The sequence below is a fragment of the Trichoplax adhaerens genome, genomic scaffold (genome assembly GCF_000150275.1).
Source record: "Trichoplax adhaerens TRIADscaffold_21 genomic scaffold, whole genome shotgun sequence".
NCBI classification, from domain to species: domain Eukaryota; kingdom Metazoa; phylum Placozoa; class Uniplacotomia; order Trichoplacea; family Trichoplacidae; genus Trichoplax; species Trichoplax adhaerens.
This window is the reverse complement of record NW_002060962.1, coordinates 936,455-959,215: the sequence shown is the minus strand read 5'-3', so window position 1 is coordinate 959,215 and position 22,761 is coordinate 936,455. Positions and strand designations below refer to the sequence as shown.

Genomic DNA, 22,761 nt, shown 5'->3' with positions numbered 1-22,761 from the left:
TCTATTATCACTAAGAAAGTCATGGGCTATCGCAATCAATTTATATCAAGGCATGTAACCTCTTGGTAATATTGCAACCATGCGATACGTTAAGAACTGACGCATTAGAGTGCATTTTTATATAGAATTGTATGATTAAAAGATTAAAGTATAAATTCGTTTTACAAATATGTTCTTCCGAAATCATACTTAGAATACTATAAACCGAATATCAAGCTAAAGCAACAGCTATCTCGGAAAGTTCGAAGCTGAATCAAGAAACTTATTCAATATATCGATAACTTGTTGCCGGTTAAATTTCTTAGCATCATCAAGCGGAGTGTTTCCCCACCTATTACGGAAAATATAGATGATAGCTCGTATTAATGACATTTAAAATAAAATTAAAAAGTGAATTTTGGATATACGAGTATTATGATTTATTTATAATGCATTACCTATCTGTATAATTAATAGGAACATCACATTTCTCCACTAAAAATCTTACAGCAGCTACGTGGCCTATTTAACGTATGGAAGTAACAATCTTTTAATTTTACCGATCTAAGAGCATTATAAATTGTTACAGTACCATTTTCAGAGTATCTGCTTACCTCCGATTGCTGCAAGGTGGAGTGCAGTTCTCCCATCATAATCAGGAATGTCAAGTCTATATCCATTTAAAAAATATCTGCAAACCCAAGATTATATCTTACTAGCGTTCAATCTGGGTGACAGAAGAGAGGCTTTATCTACTATCAAACTAGTCTCAAATCAATATCAGGGACTACTAAAAAGAAAGAAATGGGACAGGAAACGGTCTTTAGTGTAAATAATGTAGTGGTTTATCAGTTTTTCGGTCATTCTACTATACGGTACCGATGAAACGGTATACCATACTGCACAAAACCAACTTAGCAGGCTAATTGCAGCTAATTTGGATGTCAATCGCGGACAGTATAGCATACTGCTACAGATATACGGTGCAGTTGAAATGACCAGTAAAAATAATCAGCCTCCATGTTATTAGTATAGTGAATAGGCGTTTTCTGTCCCGTGTCTTTCTTTTTGGTAGTCCTTGCTAGTGCTAATAAAACTAAAATATCCATCTATGAGGATAGATATCACTCGCATTCTAGAAATCTAGGAAGATCTAAAGAATTTAGCTGTTCACTGTAATATACCGTCTAAGTGCCGTTAAATCTCCACGTGAAGCGGCGTATTGAATCGCAGTTAGTGTACCAGTATTATCATCGTTAAACCGATTTGTAGGGTCGAACTTCGTCTGCGAATGCTTAAGCAAGCTATCAAATCGATGAAAACGACAGTGTTCTACTAATGACTGAGTAAAAACATTAGGTTCAGTAGTCAGGGCAATATGTAACCAATTACTTTTACTTATTACGACGTGCTATTTTTAAGTATACAAGTACTAATAAATTACATTGCAGAATTCCAATCCTCTAACGCTGTTGCCTTGCTTGTCGAGCGGGGGTGACCAGACACAAATACCCATAACGTTAGGAATAACTATTAATATTGCTCCTGAAACCCCAGATTTTGCAGGCAAACCGATCTAAGATAGGAATATTTGATTAAATTCAACTCTTTAAATTTATGCAAGATATAGAAACTACGTGGATATACAACGTATATGACTAACAGTAAATGTAACGGTATCCATGATATCTTTTATAATTATAAACACCGTAACTACCTTAAATGCAAATTGCCCAGAGTAGTTATACATGCCACACGAAAACATTTGCGATAAGGTATCCCGGACAGCTATAGGGCTAAATGTCTAAAATTGATTGGTTCAACTTTAAGCTATAATAGTCATTCTATTTCATTACAAAATTTCTTTCAACGTCATCAATCACCATACGCGTAAAATATACGTAACCTTTTCACCAGTTATAGGGCAAATACCACCATTCGCTAATGTTGCTGCCATTACAGCTCCACTACAACAATCAATTTCAGTTGAGCAAAGTTGAAAGTACAAATTCATGGTATCCTCCAATACAGTATTAGGTGGGAAAGCCTAACAACATAAATACTTCAGATTCAAATGCAATGAAATAAGGTTAATGGTATATTTACCTTCTTCTCTCTCATATAATAAGCTAGTGCATAATTTCGATCAGCAGTTTCCTTTTCTGATATGTATCTACAATAAATAAAATTCTATACTTCATTCCCAAAGAACGTTAACTATTACTTATTTGTAGCTAGATAGATAAAGGCTTTACATTTACATATTACATGTAAGAAACACCCTATTCGAATAATTTAATCAACGTACGTCGCATTATCGAACCCTACATATTCTCCTCCGGCCGCCTTCTTAAATTGCTTTATAATCTAAAACATAATTAATGAATTATGTCAGCTCGTTGTAGGTAGCTATCGATGAAGACAGCTATATGCTATTAAAATTGAAACTTTAATCTAATACTTACGTATTCAAATCTATCACTCAGATGTTGATCAGGCTACCGATATATGGAATACATGAGATTGAAGCACAACAATTTCCATTAATACACAATTAATCCCGTTATAGATTCGTTTAAAAGTTAAGATACCTTATGTAATGCAGCAACCATAATAGCACCAGAATTAATCATGGGACTGTGTGGTTGGTCTATATCAACGCAAGTGAAAAGTATGTTCTTTACGCTGTGTTTGTAATCCTTAAAATATTATACTTGAACGCATACGCAAATATGCAAGTAATAAAGTTCGTTAGGATGTCTATTAACCTTGTTCATTAAGCGTTAATTCGTTGAATACTGCTCCACTTGGTTCATAACCAACGAATTGATGTACCTAAATTATTAATTTTCAAAAAATTGATTTTGTATGTAATAATAAAATGACGTGCATCGTACAGACCTCCTATCGAACGACAATAAAAAATGACCTATATATATATTTCTTATTTTTAACTCTAGCTAAGATAACTCTTACGAAGTCGCTGGATAAGTCATTCAGGGCAACCGCATAACTGATACACTTGCTACAGGACTGCATGCAAAAAGGAACATCATAATCGCCTAGATTGTATCTAATGTATAATTTTAAACTTCCTTATTGAAAGATTGTCATAAGCCATAATTCATACATTTCACTAAAGTAGCTTACTTCCCAGTTTCTACTTAGCAATATTATAACGGAGTAATTGATACAGTAACTAATAGCGTAAAATGACAATAAAATTAAATAAATGAAACTACTAGAAACTATCAAAAATCATTAGAATACATTTTTAATTTGCAATACCTCTGTCCGTCAATGGTGCATATAGATACACCCCAATAATCCGGACTGGCTCTTGAAAGCTGGGGAATATAAGTTGCAACCTATTTTGGTGATACATACACAACATGGCCTAGGGTAAGATATTTACATCAGACGCAGTTTATACAGCATAGAAATAGCTCTCGAAGTGATTACTTTTCCACCCTTCAGCTCTTTCGCTTTGTTGTATCCATTTTCTATAATAGTTTTAAATTCCTTAAAGTTCGGTATAATTAAATCATCTCGCCAAATTTTGATAATAAGAACAATATTTCCGGTAATGCACCTTGCAGTTGATTGGCCGGTGTAAATAAATAAAACAAAGAAACAACTATTATCATCTTTCGACTCATTAACACACAACTGGCGTTATAGTAGAATTTCTATTAAACTACACATGATCCTAGTAAAATACTATAACTTAAATTTCATTTAACAAAATTTTACTTTCGAAAAGTTTCAATATCTATTAGTCCATTCTCATCTTTATCCAATTGTTCTTCAATTTTTAAAGCAGACTCAGCAAGTCGAGGATCTTCTAACAGAATGCCGCTTTCGCTGATCATCTATAATTATAATAAAATTGTATCATTGAAATATTAGGCTAAGTCATAATCAGCTACAACTTAAGGCTAGATAAAAGTTCCATTGATCCAGGAGCAATGCTTTGATAAATCTTGTGCACTGTATGAACATATAAGACCTTTTATATCGACTTACCGCCATAAATTTACGTAAACTCAGAAATCTCTTTTCATTAACGACCGTAGCAAATTTATTGAATAGTTGTTGAATTTCATCGTTATCCAAAACTGTAGTATGGCTTTGAGATCGACTGCTGAATAAAAGGCATATATCATTGTTAGGCATTCGCACAAGGATTTAACAGAATATGCAAAGGTACGACACCAATCAGAATATATTATGAATCTTAATTTCACACCCTAGAGATTCAAGGTGAAACCTGCCGACGTCGCTACCTAAACCCATCCAACGATTAAGATAAAAGTTAATAATAGCTTATAAGACCATTTTATACTGAAAAAATAGAATTTTGCACTATCATTAAGCTAACATCAGCTGCCATAAAGATTGATACAGAATGGATGAATTATCGTTTAACGTTGTATCCGCTTAGGGTAGTAAAGTTCAGCGACAATGGTCTACATCGCTGACAACGAAGGCATATTCAAACAACCTATTTCTAGTATTAATTTAGCATGTGTCTTACCGACTTTATCAACACTCGACAGCCTTGTTACAGTGTCCATTTCTAATAGAGATCTCTATACCTATAGCAAAAAGTCGTTGTCATGTACCATTAGACGTTGGAGGCTATTCTATTTCTGCAAGGCAACACATGAAATGCGAGTGAAAATTGTACCTTGTTTCACAGTGTAACAAGGATAACAAGTGCTTGAAACTGTCTTTTCTCTAATTGACATACATATTGTACTTTTATCGCTTTAGTGTTGTGTATGATATGATAAGTAATAATTAGAACACATAGATAGACACAAAATAGAAAATAGTCATTCATGCATCAGTATATGTATGATGTGGTAAGGAATAATTATAGTACACATATGAGCTAATGATCGAGGAAAAGTAAATTACTGACTTACTGCAAAATGGAAAATAGTCATTCATGCATCAGTATATGTATGATGTGGAAGGAATAATTATAGTACATATATGAGCTAATGATCGAGGAAAAGTAAATTACTGACTTACAACAAAATAGAAAATAGTCATTCATGCATACAGTATATGTATGGCGTGGTAAGGAAATACATATTGTACTTTTTATCGTTTTAGTGTTATGTATGATGTGATAAGTAATAATAATTAGAACACATACATAAGCAAATAATAGAGGAAAAGTGAATTACTGACTTACAACAAAATAGAAAATAGTCATTCATACATACAGTATATGTATGATGTAGTAAGGAAATACATATTGTACTTTTTATCGTTTTAGTGTTATACATGATGTGATAAGTAATAATTAGAACACACACATAAGCAAATGATAGAGGAAAAGTGAATTACTGACTTACTGCAAAATAGAAAGTAGTCATTCATGCATACAGTATATTTATCATGTGGTAAGCAATAATTAGAATAGATATATATGAGCAAATGATCGAAGAAAAGTGAATTACTGACTTACTACAAAATAGAAAATAGTCATTCATGCATCAGTACATGTATGATATTGTAAAAAATAATTAGAATAGATATATGAGCGAATGATCGATGTAAAGTGAATTACTGACTTACTGCAAAATAGAAAATAAGTCATTCATGCATACAGTATATTGATGATGTGCTAAGGAATAATTAGAATACATATATGAGCCAATGATCGAGAAAAAAGAATTACTGACTTATTCAAAAATAGAAAAATTGTCATTGATCAATATATCATGTGGTCAATAATTATTATAATACCTACTTCAGTCTATAATCAAATCATAGATGCAACGTTGATTACTGACTAATTGAAAAATAGAAATACGCGTAGTTATCCATTAATATAGAATCAATCAACTTGATATCGATGATGAAGTACAACAATTTCAAGGCTAAAGATTGCTGTACCTAGCTTAGCATAGGTACGTATTGAAGCTTTATTTCAGTCTATTAAATTAGGCAATTACTATAAATTTGAACAACCGATTCTACTGCCATTCTCCAATTGTAGACTCGCATAACTGATATCTACGTATTGCACCTATCGATATTACGATTTGAATGGGAGTCATCAAGCTAACAAAAATTGTACAAGATCGAAAGTGTCTGCATCGATGTTTAAAGACTGCCCTCGGATTACACTGTCTCTCCTAGCAGCCTATCCATATTATAACTAGCATGGCAGCAAGCCTTTAACGCGATTGTAAAATTGTTGATAGTGCTAGCAGGAGAATAAACGTGGAATTTGTCATAGACAGTTGGCTTATACTGTATATTATTATTAATCATAACAACAGCACCCATCAGAATTCAACAGCAACCAAATGTATACTAATATCAAGCTATATTAGGTCCTTATTCCTACTATCTGGGTTAGAATCTATCCAATAACATCCATAAACTGTTACTACTTACCATCCAAGCACAGTACTCTTTAAATTTCTCTTTCTAGTAGAGAGAGATTGGATTGAAGAAGAATGGCGGCCGCACCAAAACTTTTTTTTTCCTTGCCTTACTACAGTAGTGTATGTATGCAAAGTGGACTTGATACCAGTCCATTCACTTATGCAAAATAGATGTCGTAAGTTAGGACAACAAGTTATAGTATATCATAAAGGCTGTACGATCTCTTTATGCGACATCTATTAAGCACATTTGGGTAAAACAGTAAAAGAGAAATATTGTCATCCCCTTGCTATCGTTTGGCCATCGTAAGTAGCATACTAACGACGCAATAGCGACATTATTTTTGCTTGCAATTTGTACAGCAACACCATGACAGATTCCATCGGCAGACTGATCAATTCCCATCCATTCGATCGGCGACTATACCGTAGACTGTACGGAATTGGCCGTAGTCTACTCGTAAGCGATCTTCTAGTAAGTCGATAGTAGGGTATCATCACTATCACCTACTGAAGGACTAACCCGAGCGAAATAGTTGTCATGGGTACAAGCTTACAATAATATTCCAACGCTACCCATGACATGTTATTTTACCTAGACTATTTTTAGTCATTCACTTTATCTCTGTTGTGACGTTTCGTACTGACTTCTAGCGGTCATACTAGATATAGGGTACTGTTCAAGAATAGCGATAATGTCCATACTGTAGTATACTCGATCGGACGATCAACTCCACCGATCCATTTACCTCAAGGCATCCGGCGGTCATTGATTTTGCCAGCTGCAGTCGGGGATTTGCTTTCATATTTGCTGTCTTCTTCCAACTCTTTCCGAGGCATCCAACTTATAGACTTGCAAACAAGCTTTACCAGGTATAAAACTCTATGATGAACAGTTCAGTTATTGGGCTATTTCAATTAAACTACCTCTTTCGATCCAGCAGTCGACGAGTCTTCAATCTCTATACAGCTTATTTTATACGTAAAAATGATGAACAAATGGCGTACAATCCCTTGCCATGATCTTCATCTCCGATTTCAGTAATTCACATAATGTTAGACACTTAGTAGTTGCCTAGATGATTTTAAATTCAATTTTGTCCATCGACTGTAACTATGCGCGTTCAATAGTCTTACTGTGATTCATAGACTGTAGCAATGATGCACAAGACTGCAAAAGTCATCATGGTTGATTACTGATGGACGAGTATATCGCACATCCTATTCTAGGTACGTCTGATTAGACAAGATGCAAGATCCTAACGAAGACACAGAATGGAACGATATCTTACGCCAAAAAGGCATTTTACCACCAAAAGAAGAGCCAAAGGAGGAAGAAGTGGAAATAGCCCCTCCTGACAAAAATGTCGTCTCTCCTGAAGGAAAACCTTACCAGGAAATGAACATGGACGAGCTGGATGAATTTGAAGATGATCTAGACGAGCAATTTTTCCTAGAGTACAAGTAATATATTTCTATCTTATATATATATGACACATACACACATGCAATAGTTAAATCCCTTAATAACGGTATCGTAGAGAGGATGAAACTCCAAAATCGTAGCAACTAGACGTACAGTGCTTACCCTTCTAGCTGTATGACATGCATTTTAATAGTAGTACAGTAGTATACGTGTAGATAAAATTTGTTACAATTAAAATCAAATCCCAATTGGACACCATAACCGTACGCTATTTTTAACATATATATTCATATTAGGCGAAAACGATTGTTAGAAATGCAAGAAACGGTAAAGAGGTCACAATTTGGTGATCTCAGAGAAATTTCAGGACAAGACTATATTCAGGAAGTTACCAAAGCTGGAGAAGGCATCAATGTAGTCCTTCACCTATACCAAGCAGGGTATCAATCTTATTTTACTGTTATTAAGCCAAAGATTATACAATTGTATCATTAGTTTAAGAAATAAATTTGAACACTCTGTATCACCATAATGTAATGCCTTGTATTCAATTTTTCATTCAGAATTCCATTATGTAAATTAATCAACAATCATCTATCAACCCTGGCTCAAAAGTTTCCCGAAACCAAGTTTCTTAAAAGTATTTCTACAACTACTATTCCGAATTATCCAGATAAAAACCTCCCGACTATCTTTGTTTACAACAATGGAGAATTAAAGGGGCAATTAATTGGACCTTTTAGTTTTGGAGGCATGAAACTCACTATCGATAGTAAGTCTGTTGCTCACTTTCCTTGCAAGTACTGTACTGATAGACGCGTATTGTATACGATTTTGCCAAATTAATTAATCACGGTGATAGCATACCACAGAATAAAGTTTCTCTTCGATAAGATCAACATAATACTGTTTTGTAACATATTAAATTCCTCGACGTATTAAAATGATTTAGGTTTAGAGTGGAAATTGGCCCAGTTTAAAGCTATTAAGAGTGATTTATCTGAAGATCCTACAGCTGCAAATCAAATTCGTGATGTTATGTCGGACTCTCTACGTAATCAAAATGATGATGATGATGATGGTGACGACTAATGATTCTAGATACACTGTACGGTATATAGATTAATGGAATGTATAAGATAGTCTATACAGCAACTGGTATCACTGGTTGATAGCTACCATTATCTGATATGATATTTAAATTTAGCTTTATATGAACTGACAGAATAAATGGTCTTTATTACCCAATGCAAATTATTACATCGCATTTCTGATTCAAACTGTGTCATTTATAGACATACATAAAATGAAGTACTCCCGTATTGTTTTTATTCTTAGAAAATTTTATTCAACTACAGCTAATGTTGTTACCGGTTGTAAATATTGAATATACGCAGTTACAGGATTAATAATTGTGATAGTTGATGATTTTATCATAAATTCCAATGTAATTGTATGATGTATTAGCCAAAAAAAATGCTTGTGATACTTTATGAATTATTCCATGATAACTTATTACGTTCAGTTTATAAAATTGCTACCTGATTTGTCCTTCAAATGTAGAGCTGGTATCTTTATTGATTGTATTACTGAGTATACGTTACGCGTATGTTAACAATAATACTGATACCTGTTGATAATGGAGTATAAAAATGCCGGTATACTTGACAGGAATAAAGATTAACATTTCGTACTAGATATTTCGAAAATAAGGAAATGGTCATAGCATGAAATAAATTGATATCTTGATAAATTTATAATGCTCGATAAGCACATTTTAAAAACAATCACTAGCGATATTCAATATAATTCATATTGCAGTTAATCGCATAGTAAGGTGGATTCACATTGTGAAATTGTACACTTCTTTTTTAGATCTGCTATATTACAGAAAGCACATAGGATAAATGGTAAAATAATACTTCAGTACAGCTGTTTGTCGTTGCAGCATGTATAAATTACAGCAATAGTAAAAATTTATGCTACAGTAGGGCCATTGGAAAGAGTAGTACAACTTTAATTACCGTACTCAATGGCGTTATAGTAAATAGAAATTGTAACCACAGATGCCATATAAAAATTTTGATCCAAACATATATTAAGGTGACTGAGATTGAACCATTGAGACAGAAGTATAACGTACACTATAGTCTCGATAGCTCGTGCCCGATTTTAAAGCATCTTTTTAATTACTAATCAATTTCAAATTTTATAAATATCGTATTGTATTAGTAAATAATAGCAGGTACTACTAGCAATCTACTTGCGATAGCTACTGTAAGACGAGAGAAGCTAAAATCTTAAGATCATGTGCATTGGATCTAAAAAATGGATTGAAAACTATTTCTATTATAAGAATGAGGTTAAACAAATATGGATCTGTCAAGAATTTAAAAGCGTCATAGACTTTAAAAAAAACCTGCAAATAAGTTAATACATGATTTGTGCAAAAAACGATAAATAAGTGCTTAATCAAGGATGAAAACAATAATCTCGATCTTAGCTTGTAGCTCTAATTTTTTAGTTAATTTTTTTCTTGCTTCTTTTGATATTCTTGAACTTTTTGATCAAGAAAAGCTTCCATTCTATCCGTTTTAGATGATGTAAAGCAATACATAGCGCTCTGTTCGTTGGAGTCGACAGCTTCAAAGGTAAAAGTTCCATTTGCGGAACCATAGCGTGATATTGTCGTCAATGGCCACTCGTATTCCTGTTTTTTGCTTTTACTAATAAATTCAAGCTTGGTTCTGGATATGGTTATAGTTCCTTTGCCTACTACTATTCCTTTCTGATTTAGGAATCCAACCCGAAAGGCAGCCGAACCTTTATTCTTTGATAGAGCTTTTCCCATGCTAACTTATACAGTAGGAATTAAACGCTCGCCTTTAATTTCCCTGTAACGAACGTAATATGATTTGTACAGAATGAGTCGAAATCCACAAGGCAAATTCTAACTTCTCAAGTTTATGTAATTTAAAAAATTTAAACACTACTAGCTTCCATTTGGACGACTAATGGTTGTAATACTGCTTTCGTGATAACGATTCAGGTAATGTACATTATAACTTTAAAGATATCTAATGGCAGAAAATAACTGGTCTACCTGACGTTGATAAGTATTTTTATTAGTAACTAGTAAAAATTAAATATCTTCAAATGATTGATCATAATGATTACCTTTTAATTTTAGCGATGCTTTTCTTGGAATAAAATTAAACTATCAACCAAATCAAATATATGATGTCGCGGTATATTTGCTGTACCTTTGTTAATTATTATTTCCAGTTAATATAGTTAATTATATTCAATACTATCTAGTTAGATTCGAGAATTAAAAGCCCTGCCCACACGAATAATTTGATATTAGCTTTTACAGCAAATATCGATTAATTATAGTCTATAGAATTAATTAATAGTTAATTGCTATTCATGAACTCAAACTAGACTTTAAAAACCATAATAAAATTAGAAAGTATAGAGCACCTTCATTAAATATTGTCGCTATACTACAGTACAAAAGTATTTTTGACTATAAGCGTATACTTTAGTATTGATTAGTTACTGAATTCAGTATATCACCATTGGTAGACTTCGCATATAAGCATCCTATATAGTGTACCATCATCAATAATAAAAAGGATACAGATACTATAAGAATAAATAGATGCTTCAACACAATACGCTTCGTTTGTATTGTTTGTTTATTGTACTCTACAAATGCCTTAAGTTATAGCAGAATAGTGGCAAGATTAGCAGTACTTAGACCGAGATATATTTCAATCACAGTGGATTAGTGATTCAGCGGCAATGTTCTTGCCCCCTAGCGTATAAAGTGTTAAATCTTACACTATTAAGAGTTGTACTATACAAAATTTGCACTATGTTCATGAGCCAGCCGCTATACATGTTCATGGTGAATCAATATATCGGATAGAAACGTCGCAATAGGATTATCAGTAGAATTAACGAGAGAATATGTAAACGATGCTATTAGGCGATGATGTATAAATGGCTTATATTAAATCGTTATCTAATACTATTAGAAGTCAGATTGATCTATTATATTAGTCTTCAATTCATATGAATAGTAATACTATCATTAATTATTTATTTTTAGCTAAATCATGCAAATAGATACAAAACTTAGCCAATAGTAGTGATTGAAATGTTGAAACACGTATTTATCATTGATAGAAAGTAAATTATAATGTACAGTATCATCATTTACGCCACTAGGCTACTATTATGACCCATTGTATAAATAATTCCAGGTTTTACAATTGTAGTAGGACTTAATAGTTTAATAAAATAAATTTATGGATCATAAGGCAACAAGCCCCAAACATGCTTATACCCTTTTACTATTGCAAGTATTAATGATAAAGTACAACGCCATCTGCATACTCTACATTAATTAACACTAGCTAGCTAAGCCGGATGAATATTAGAGATATTAATTTGAAGTAAAAAATTTTATTTAATAAAAATAATTATCTCCTTTACTAAATATCATTCAGGATGATATGACTTACCATTAAAACATTTCCTGTAAAAATAGGCTATAAATCTACATATGTATATACCATCTCAAATACTATGTTTAACATTGGAAATATGGAGTTGAATACCACGCGTACTTATATGAAACAATATCTAAAAATTTCTGTACTAAAATTCTGGATAAAAGCAATCTATATCTGTATATCTTGACATACGGTATATCACATTCATTGATACTTATGAGAATATCACAATATTAAGCAGGCATTCATTCTAAAATTCCATTGCTCTCTCTTTATCCCGATCAGGAAGATTTATCCCTTTATCAGCATTATCGAAAACATGAAAATAGAAGTTTAGTGTTTCTTGATAATTTTGTAAACTTATTCTCTCATCAATTCCATGTATTCTCTTTAAATCTGTCGTAGCTGATAAACAAGACGGCGAAAATCGATAAATATTTCTAGTTAAATGCAGATAGTGTATAGTATCAGTATTTCCAATCATAACAGATGGTATAACTGGCACATTTTTAAACACTTGGCGAACACTCTTATAAATAACCTTATAGCCAAAAGAATCAATGGGTGATAATCTTGGAGGATTGTAAGAGTCTAGTATTTTAAATTGTACACGATCATCATTAATGATGGCTTTATCGTAGTTGATAACCTCAGTTACCGATTGGGATGGATGTATACGATGATTAATAATAGCTGTAGCTGATGAAGAGCCAACATTGATTGAATCACTGTTAGAATGGAACATAGTTAAAGCTGTGGTCGTCTTAATGTAAGCACGCGTTGCAGCATCCGCATCGAATTGAAGACTTACAACATATGAAAACAGCCATAAATTTGTCATGATTATTCGATAGGAAAATCCCATTAGAGGAGCCAAATGTTCCAACATTATTACTTCTGGTCCACTACCGAATAAATTACGATGGCCGACTCTTTCTAACGTCGAAACAGCTTGAGCTAGAATACCAATGTTTGAATTTACTTCTGGCACTATATCATGATCAGTACCGTTGGCTACTGTTAACTGAAGAGTAGCATAGCCTTTCTCAGTAATACCAACAAAAGCAACAGGCCCTTTTACACCAGGTGCTCCGTCACTAACAATCATCATGCCTTCATCCAAAATAAAATCGGGCTCAACCCCTCTATCAGCTAGTATCTTTCCAATATGATAAGCTCCATGCAGACCTGTCACTTCTTCATCATGACCGAAAGCCAAGTAAAAGGATCTTTTGGGCATGATTTTCTTACGTAAACGAAATTCTAATGCTTCCATCAAGCCGATAACACCATTTTTATCATCTAGTGTTCCTCTACCGTAGATAAATCCATCCACAATATGAGCACTAAATGGATCATAACTCCATTCGTCTTTCTTAGCAGGGACAACATCGAGATGTGCAGTTAGCATATACGGTGTTAACGCTGGATTGCTACCGTTGATGGTATAAAGAAGACTATAGCTGTTGATTATTTCACGAGATATAAATGATGCATTATGAATGAGAGGATAATTATCGACAAGATGTTGATGAAGTGCAAGAAAAGCCGATGTATTAAAACTTTCATTTTCATTAAATATAGTTTGTAATCTGAGTGACTGTTGAAAACGTTCAATAGCTTGCTGCGATAGATGGATAAAGTCATCATCTTTAACGCTACATTCGCCTACATTAACCTGATGACTAGGAAAAGTTATCATTCTAATCGTTACGATTAGCGTAATGCTCGCAATAGCACCAATAATAAATCTTATTATAAAATTGATGACACCCATATTGACAAGCAGTATCTAATAGGTAAAATGATGGTTTTACCTTGTTGTAAGCATATCATTACCACGATGTTAGCTAATTAACTCTATCTGTGGCCTACGCCGCTGTCCTAACCAGTACCTTCCAAAATAGCTGTATCAAGCAAGCAAAATAACTGGTATACTCGTAAAACCTCAGATGACCGCTTGACTCGGTTTAATGTCCTATGGCAACGTACTTTGTATCTGATTTGCATCCGATGATGTTTGAGCCGGTTGGCAACAACTTATTGCAAACACTGTAGTTGATATATAATATCAAAACTTCAAGTTGTAGCTTGATTCTGCTTCGGTTCTATAGCAACGCAATCTGCTAGGCGTATCTGATGATACTTATACTAATTGACAGCAGCAAGTTGCAAATAGATGGCATACGTACAGAACAGAAATCTCAAGTTATACCTCCATTCAGTCTTCGATCCTATGGCAAGCCAAACTGATGAGCCTGTTGGATGATATTTGTACCTGTTGGCACCATCGATAATTAACCAATTGCAAATGGCAGTAGAAAAACTTCTAGTTCTAGTTAGTTAAACAATAATAGTACACACCTCTCTCCTCCTACTTGCACAGTATACTGAATACAGTCCTATACAGTAGTGTACTATAGTACCATATAATAGTGTATATTGTACAGGATACTGCAGTCGGTGTCGAGAGATTCAAGATTGGCCGCCATTGATTGATTAGCTGACGATATTTGCTCATAGCTACTCGTATTAGCCGTTGCTGGTAACTCTTGCAAAAGAAATGAAAACAAGAAAGATTTTATCGCTTATACTGAAATCACTATTACTAATATTAGGCGTGATTATCGTTGCAGTTATTATCAGAACTGTTACCTTCCCTGACGCTCAACCCTATTTTGAGAAGTGTAAAGTATCGGATTCGGACTTTATCCCATTAAATGATGTAAGATTGCAACACTTTAGAACTGCTATTCAAATACCAACGGTATGCACATCTATCGATAATTGTAATTTCACAGCCATTCTACAATTGCATGATCATATTCAAGAATCGTTTCCACTTATCCATTCATCCAACTTTATCCAACGTATCTTGTTTGCAAATTATACCTTGTTATATCGTGTTGAAGGCACAAATAGCACCTTACCTCCATACATGCTGGTTAGCCATCTAGATGTAGTCCCTGCCAAGGCTGCAGAATGGCAAGTTGATCCCTTTTCAGCCACTGTTAAAGAAGGCTATATTTTCGGTCGAGGTACACTTGATGTCAAGCAAACGTTATTCGGTATGATGGAAGCACTAGAATTTAGACTGGCTAAAGGTCAAAGACCTATTCGTACATTTTATATGGCGATGGGTCATGACGAAGAGGTATCGGGTCTCCGAGGTGCAAAAGCGGTTGCCAATTACTTTTCTTCACGAGGAATAACGCTCGACTTTATTTCTGATGAAGGGATGGTCGTAGCGGATGGCATATTACCAGGCATGCAAACCCCCGTCGCATTAATTGGTATCGCTGAAAAAGGTATGGCAACATTCGAATTTAGTGTCTCTGTCACTCCAGGACATGCTTCAATGCCAGCTGGAGAAACTAGCATTGGCATCTTATCGAAGGCTATGGTATCATTAGAGCAAAATCCCCATGAGAACTTCTTTGGAAAAGGACCCGAACGATTATTGTTAGAGTACGTAGTAAACAAAATGACATTACCGCATCGCGTTCTAATGGCTAATTTATGGCTTTTTGGACCTCTAATCGCTCGCGCATTTGCATTAAAACCGAATACAAACGCAATTATACGCACCACTACCGCCTTAACTATGTTTAATGCTGGTGTAAAGTGGAACGTCATTTCATCAACAGCAAAAGCAGTGGTAAACCATCGTATTCATCCACTGCAATCAGTGGCGGATGTTCTCAAAATTGATAAAAAAATAATCCAAGATGATCGAGTAAAGGTTAAAATACTCAGTGCATATGAACCTTCACCGATTTCGCCAACCGATTCTGATGGCTATCGAATTCTGCATCAAAGTATATATCAAATATTTGAAGTACCCGTAGCTCCAGCACTTTTCATTGCGTCCAGCGATTCGAAACACTTCGTCAAACTCAGTAAGAATATATATCGATTTGCACCTTCCTTTTTAAACAGTGCTGAATTAAAGGGAATCCATGGAAACAATGAAAAAATTAAAATCAAAAATTATGAGCAAACCATCAATTTTTATTATCATTTAATGATTAATGCTGAAAAATCTGCAAATTTAAAATCAGCTTTTGACAAAGGTCATCAAGATCTATAAATTAGTATATCCTATCCTTTCTATAACCGCAAAGGGGAAATAATACTGTCTGCCCTCGCAATAATGCTACACTTTCAAAATCTCTTGATGATCTTATTTATCTATTAATTGTTAAAGTATATTTACGAGTACGTTTTCGTAATACCAATTGATTATAATTAGTGGACCAAGTCGAAAAATTCATATAAACCTGACTTTGTACCTGATAAATTCCACTCTAAAATGTAGTTTACGCGTATATGCAAGTGTAGACAGTTTTGTCTATAGGTAAAGACTTTTTAATTATACGAGGATCTAATTCATTTTATTTACCATAATTAATGATATCTGTAATATATAATTTGTATCATTCCACCAGTTTATTTATCTGATTATCAAGCTATTGTAATACAGTATTTGAGATGTATATGGGCTACCAGAATTGCGTTTGCAAAATTGATCTCCCTTTAAAATATTGTAAGACTTATTTGCCGTCTCTTGCAAAGTTCCTAAATTTGTTATGGTAATATTTGTAGCTATCTAACAAACAGGCATGGACTGCTTCCATCTACAGACAAAGTAGCTGTTCCTACCGACCAACTGCTCCCAATTTTGTTGGTTATCTATTGTGTTCTGAATCTCATTTCTTTTGCATAACTTGAAGTACTATTAGTCACAGGCAATGATTAGCTAGCATATATTTTCATTAATAAATTCAACAAGAAGCAAGCTCTATCATGTCCCTTTTAACAGAGCTAAAAATGTTTTCTGTACAAGAGTATCTACCAACAGGATTGCAAATAAGATGATCTGTTACTGCTTGCATAAGCCTAAAGTACGATTATATAATATTACGGAAGCCAAAAGATACGAGAAAAGAGTTTGATAGTCGCTAAACCTTACATTAATTATGAAACTGACTTAAAAAATAATTGATATCGGGAAAAATAGTTATAATTTAACCCATGTGCGAATATGAAATGCATGAAAATTGAAGCTGATTAAAAGTGTAACAGTAAAGTATTCATGCATGCGTTGAATAATATATGTACGACATCTAGAATCTTAAAAAGACACAGTATAAGATTTGATATTAGTCACTCATCCACCTAGTAATCTTCATCATATTTATTTTAAGCTTAAATTGGTATTCACTATAATTAGTATTTCGTTAGAGCTCATAAGCACATATTGTAAAATTTACGAAATAAAAATAATAAGTTTTCCAATGCAGCTTTACACATGTTATTGGAGATGGTTATCTTTAGTTAATAGTTAATTTACTGCCTGTATTTTGATCAAATTGCAGGGTTAAGGCAATGAGTTTGAACCCAGTAGTTGATGAAAAAAGTTACTACATCAATTTACTTAAGGTCAAAAATTTGTTATATATATATTTGTTTGCATTTGGATAAATGGAATTTTTGATATTACATAAAGTTTTAACTCTGAAATGACGGAGATTAGATCTAAAAATGAGCATTATCCACAGAAGATGAAGTTCAAACAAAAATGATAATAATTATTATAATCGGACAAGTTGCTGAGATATGCACTGTAATTAAGGACTTGATTTTAATTAAGGATGCTAACATTTTCAATTTTGATTACTATGTCTGCCTACATATTATAATAATTAAAAATAGCGGTTCAATATCAGCTTTCTACATTTATCAATTAGAAAAAGAAACTAGCTATATTTTACTGATTTGCTCATCACCTGAGTAACAAATCATCAATTACTTGATAAAAATGTTGGCAAATACAAACCCAAAATTTTATATCTCACAACTATCACTGTACATCTAAAACATTTTCTTTCTGATATTTTTACATATAATTAAACGTATATAGGACTGTTTTGTTCATAAAAAATTTCTATTCGATCTAAAATCCACTTTACGATAAGATTGTGATAAATAATACATGATATAAATTACGTGATACTGCAGTTTATAGCATAATTAAGTCTAATAAAATACACAGCCAATGATATTTAACAACATGAACCACTTTTGCCTGTTTGTTGACTATTTTTTGGTCTTGTATTACTTAAAGTAATAGTATCCACAGTGTTTTGCGATTTAGAATTATTCAATTGCTCCAAATTCGTATTATTTGAATCATCTAATGGTAATAAATTCGATAACAAAAATTTAAAAACTTCCTTTACATTTATTCCAGCCTTAGAGCTAGTTTCAAAGAATGGGATCTGTTGCAACTTTTGACCCTGCCAATTCTCGTTTAAATTTATAGCCATTGTTTTGCCATCCTCTTGCGATACTTCTCTACCCGCTGTATCGATTAAGTCTTTCTTCGTACCAACAACAGCAACAAGTACATGGGTATCATTCTCATCGAGCAACGGTATGAATCTTTCCTTCAGTGTATCGAATGACTTTTTCGAGGTAATATCGTATGCAATAATAACTCCAGAAGCACCACGACAATAAAATGATGTTAAGCGTCCATATCTCTCTTCCCCAGCAGTATCCTAAGTAAGAAAAGACATTTCAAGATAGTAGAGAATTTAATACATATGCTTGCTGTAATTTTCGATATACGAGCAAGTGGTGAGTAGTCGTCTAGGTTAATACTACCTAAAACTAGGGATAATATTAGACGCTTCACAAAGGCTCATTTTAATGGTATATCATTGGTAAAATACACTCTATACGTATATGGTAGTAAAAAGCTATAACTAGCTATTAGTATAGTAACAAATGTCCAATTCAGCAAACCGACGATATTGTCTTACCCAAATCGCAGCGTTATAATGACCCCATTTCTGCATACTAAAAGCAGCACCCATAGTCTAGAATGCGATATGAAACAATAAATTCGATGGAACAATTTGACATAGAACGACGATGAATAATGCAACATAATTATTTGAAAGTAATGCCTCAATTACAAGTATGGTCTACTTCAGCATATACGACTACGATATGTTTATGAAGCATCTATAACAAACAATAACACACAAAAACTATGATACACGGATTGTCGTTCACATAGACAAAGCACTACTACAACATTATAATGATCTGATTTTCGAATAAATTACGTAAATTATTTACTCAAAAGTTGGAGACTTTCTATCTCGATCCAACGTAACATTAAGCAGTACTTCTGCTCAACTATTCAATAAACTTTAACTTACACATACTGAAACATTAACATCTAGCTTATTAACAACGAATATCGTTGATAGATTCACTACTGTAAGATTAGTACTGCCGAATGTACTTGCTCTTAAGTAATTACACTACACATGACCCGGCCTATACTGTATAACATTTGTGAAAATGAAGTGTAAGTGCTTCGGTCATCACTTTCTCATCTTTAAGATCAACTTGTATAAACACAAGGCACAGACTATTAGATAAACATTTTGCTAAGCGGCAAGCTTCTAACTCGTGCCGCTATATCATTCTACCAATTTATTATACTCACATGTGGTTGGACGGAAAAAGTTCCTTTCAAATAACGGCCGATAAATGAGGTTTTGCCAACTCCTGATTCTCCCATGATTACAATCTTGACATCTCTAAAATGAACGAAAAAAGTTTTTACAATTTTTTGAAATTTTGATTTTTTTAATACAAGCATTCGATTATGTACTATTCGGCCTACATAAATAATATTCTACTTGTATCTACAATAAATCCTACTAACAAGCACATATCAATATCGCATTAACCTAGATCAATACGGATAATCAATGATAAAAATATAGAATTACACTGATCGTTACATCCTGAAATTAGAAGATTATAATAATAGACGAACAATTGTTTCATCAGGAAGAGTTTTATAACAAACAAGCCGGCCAGGAATGAAATGGAATTTATCGGCAACTTTCTGAATTTTACGGCAATTGCAAGCAATTTCTTAATTAAGCTATGCATTCAGGGCTTGTAATAATCATTGTCAACAGTCTGTTTCCGCTAATATACAGTATACACTGCACTAGGGTATGTTTTCATCTTGCTAAAAGGAAAACAACTTGTCATGTACCATCGCATTACCCATATCAATCAGCATGACGATTGCTACTTTAATATTCATAGCTAAGCGTTTAGGGTAAAATAAGGACGATGCGAAAGATGGAACTCGGCTATACTATCAAACAGAAGACATACGAGTATCAAGCTCATCAGCATTGATTGTGGTGTCCGTTGCTATTTTATAAGATGATACCTCTACTGGTGGCTATCATCTGTAGTAAGCCAAGCAGGACTTGACAAATACACATTTTAACTAGCAGATAAAGCGGTTTTCTTTGCTTGTCTTATAACTATTCCATCCAGTCATAAAAATAAATAATAATATTACTATTGCAGTAGTCCATTCCTTCTACAATCTATTATAGGGTATTTCTAGGCAATTCATTGGCACTGTGATGATTATATTTGTAAAGTGTGAATAAGTGAACTTAACATCCTATTCAACCATTTTGGAGATCAAACTTACGCTTTCTTCAAATTGGAAGATGTCATATTGTATGAAGAGCATAAACTGTTTTATTTTGCTTTTTAACTCTCAATCTTTTCGATTAGCATAGAAACTACCCGTTGGATTTTGTTTCTTTCTCCCTCACCAAGCTCCGATCACCAGTTTCACCTTTAACACTGCAACTGGAAGAGACTACAGTGACTAGTAGGTAAAATAAGACTACGGTACTACTGTACAGTGTACAGTATACAGTACTGTACATACTGGTGGAAGTCTGCATGTACTGTACAAGTGTACAGTACTGTACAGTATGGTAGTACAGTACTGTACAGGACTGTACTGAGTACTGAGCACTGTAGTTGACAGCAATCGAACACTGTCTCATCATCCGTCCGATCCCGTACTGATTGATTCACTACTGGACTAGTTTCCTTGAGATTATCTTTTGAAGGCGAAAGAGCTGACAAATTAGAAAGAGAAAGTACAAACTTTCTCTAGAGTAGTCCCTGCCTGAGAGATTCCCTAGTACAGCATACACTTTTCATGGATAGTTTTACAAGTGCTAGAAAGAAGAAATCCCCCATACTAGCGGCAGGCATACAGGAAGTAGTTAGGCTGCCTTCAATATCACTGAAGATACGTGACAGCTTTCTCTATGTTTCTACAGCAATCAGAGTCATTTCGATGACGTCATCGTCCATTGAAAAGTGTTTGCAGTACGGGGTACAGTACACATTGTACAGTGTACACTGTACACTGTACTGTACAGTACAGTACGGTGGGCCAACAGTGTACGTTTCAGAACAGTGGTTTCACTTCACAAACACGTTTCAAACAGTGTGCGCTTCAAACAGTGATTTCACTTCACAAACACGTTTCAAACAATGTGCGCTTCAAACAGTGGTTTCACTTCACAAACACGTTTCAAACAGTTTCAAACAGTGTACAGTGTACAGTGCATACTGTAGTACTGTACTTCGTGCTTTATGATACTGTACATACTGTACAGTGTACAGTACAGTACTGTACAGTATTTCTCCCCAAAATTACTGTACACTGTACTGAACCGTCTACTGTACTGTACACTGTACACTGTACAGTACACTGTACACTGTACAGTACACTGTACAGTACAGTAAAGTATTTCCAAACTTACATTGCTGTACAATGTACAGTATAATACAGTAATAGAACCAAACCTTCGGACAGGTGTAGCAGCACTGTAGCTGTGTCACACCGTGACATCTACCAGTACCAGTACAGTACCGTATCGTCATCCTTTTTACAGTCGAGACTGCTGAAAGTGACCTACTCGTCCTTGGAACAAAAGTCATGTCACCATCGGCGATTCATTCAGGACATACGACTAGGCTAGCAAGGCAAAAACACCTTATGTATCATACAGTGTATACTAAATACTACCCAAGATGCGGTATATGTAATTTGCACACATCAGGTACACTCACCGGAGTACAGTTCAATACGGAATCGATGATGTCATCAGGTTTACAGTAGTTTTGTTTTCAAGTTATGCTACTTGTACTGTAGACCCCTCGCTCGTTGTACAGTACAGTACTGTCCACAGTGTCCAGTACAATACAGCACAGTATGAAGGCAGGTGGCCGACCACGGACGCCTACAGCAATTTACACTGTACATTTTACAGTACTGTACACTGTACTATGGAACAATACCTCGGATGGACGGACTTTACCGACTAGAGGAGCCAGAAAATGTCGAAATTTGCAATGGAGTAGTTACATACTACTTAATATGAATCTTCTATGTCTGTTTTCTTATTCACGACTATTATTTTAAAAGCCATTATATGATCTTATAGAACGGCTTTCAAGCAGATCTAAGTAGAAAATAACAGCCTGTATAACAGGATCACTA

General features: G+C 34.0%; 5 protein-coding genes across 5 annotated transcripts; 2 read left to right on the top strand and 3 right to left on the bottom strand.

The window, feature by feature from the left end:
• Positions 1-228: 228 nt before the first annotated feature.
• TRIADDRAFT_32107 (uncharacterized protein) lies at positions 229-3,573 on the bottom strand (the record flags this gene model as incomplete). The annotated part of the gene is made up of 15 exons (XM_002117048.1): positions 229-331; positions 438-501; positions 594-670; positions 1,164-1,321; positions 1,424-1,555; positions 1,694-1,783; positions 1,886-2,026; positions 2,086-2,152; positions 2,288-2,346; positions 2,445-2,477; positions 2,571-2,629; positions 2,748-2,814; positions 2,956-3,052; positions 3,268-3,347; positions 3,442-3,573. Coding segments are annotated over 15 exons (1,359 nt in total), but the record flags the coding sequence as incomplete, so codon positions are not given.
• A 4,065-nt stretch (positions 3,574-7,638) lies between these two features.
• Positions 7,639-8,907, top strand: TRIADDRAFT_61162 (uncharacterized protein; the record flags this gene model as incomplete). The annotated part of the gene is made up of 4 exons (XM_002117125.1): positions 7,639-7,853; positions 8,112-8,255; positions 8,379-8,587; positions 8,768-8,907. The coding sequence occupies 4 exons, from the start codon at positions 7,639-7,641 to the stop codon at positions 8,905-8,907; spliced, it is 708 nt and encodes a 235-aa protein (XP_002117161.1).
• A 3,681-nt stretch (positions 8,908-12,588) lies between these two features.
• TRIADDRAFT_32082 (uncharacterized protein) lies at positions 12,589-14,040 on the bottom strand (the record flags this gene model as incomplete). The annotated part of the gene is made up of 1 exon (XM_002117047.1): positions 12,589-14,040. One exon carries the CDS (start codon positions 14,038-14,040, stop codon positions 12,589-12,591), a length of 1,452 nt encoding a protein of 483 aa, XP_002117083.1.
• An 861-nt stretch (positions 14,041-14,901) lies between these two features.
• On the top strand, positions 14,902-16,428 carry TRIADDRAFT_31955 (uncharacterized protein; the record flags this gene model as incomplete). Its single annotated transcript, XM_002117124.1, has 1 exon — positions 14,902-16,428. The coding sequence occupies one exon, from the start codon at positions 14,902-14,904 to the stop codon at positions 16,426-16,428; it is 1,527 nt and encodes a 508-aa protein (XP_002117160.1).
• Positions 16,429-18,526: 2,098 nt separating this feature from the next.
• Positions 18,527-19,956, bottom strand: TRIADDRAFT_6505 (uncharacterized protein; the record flags this gene model as incomplete). Its single annotated transcript, XM_002117046.1, has 3 exons — positions 18,527-18,901; positions 19,166-19,222; positions 19,864-19,956. Coding segments are annotated over 3 exons (525 nt in total), but the record flags the coding sequence as incomplete, so codon positions are not given.
• Between the last annotated feature and the right edge of the window lie 2,805 nt (positions 19,957-22,761).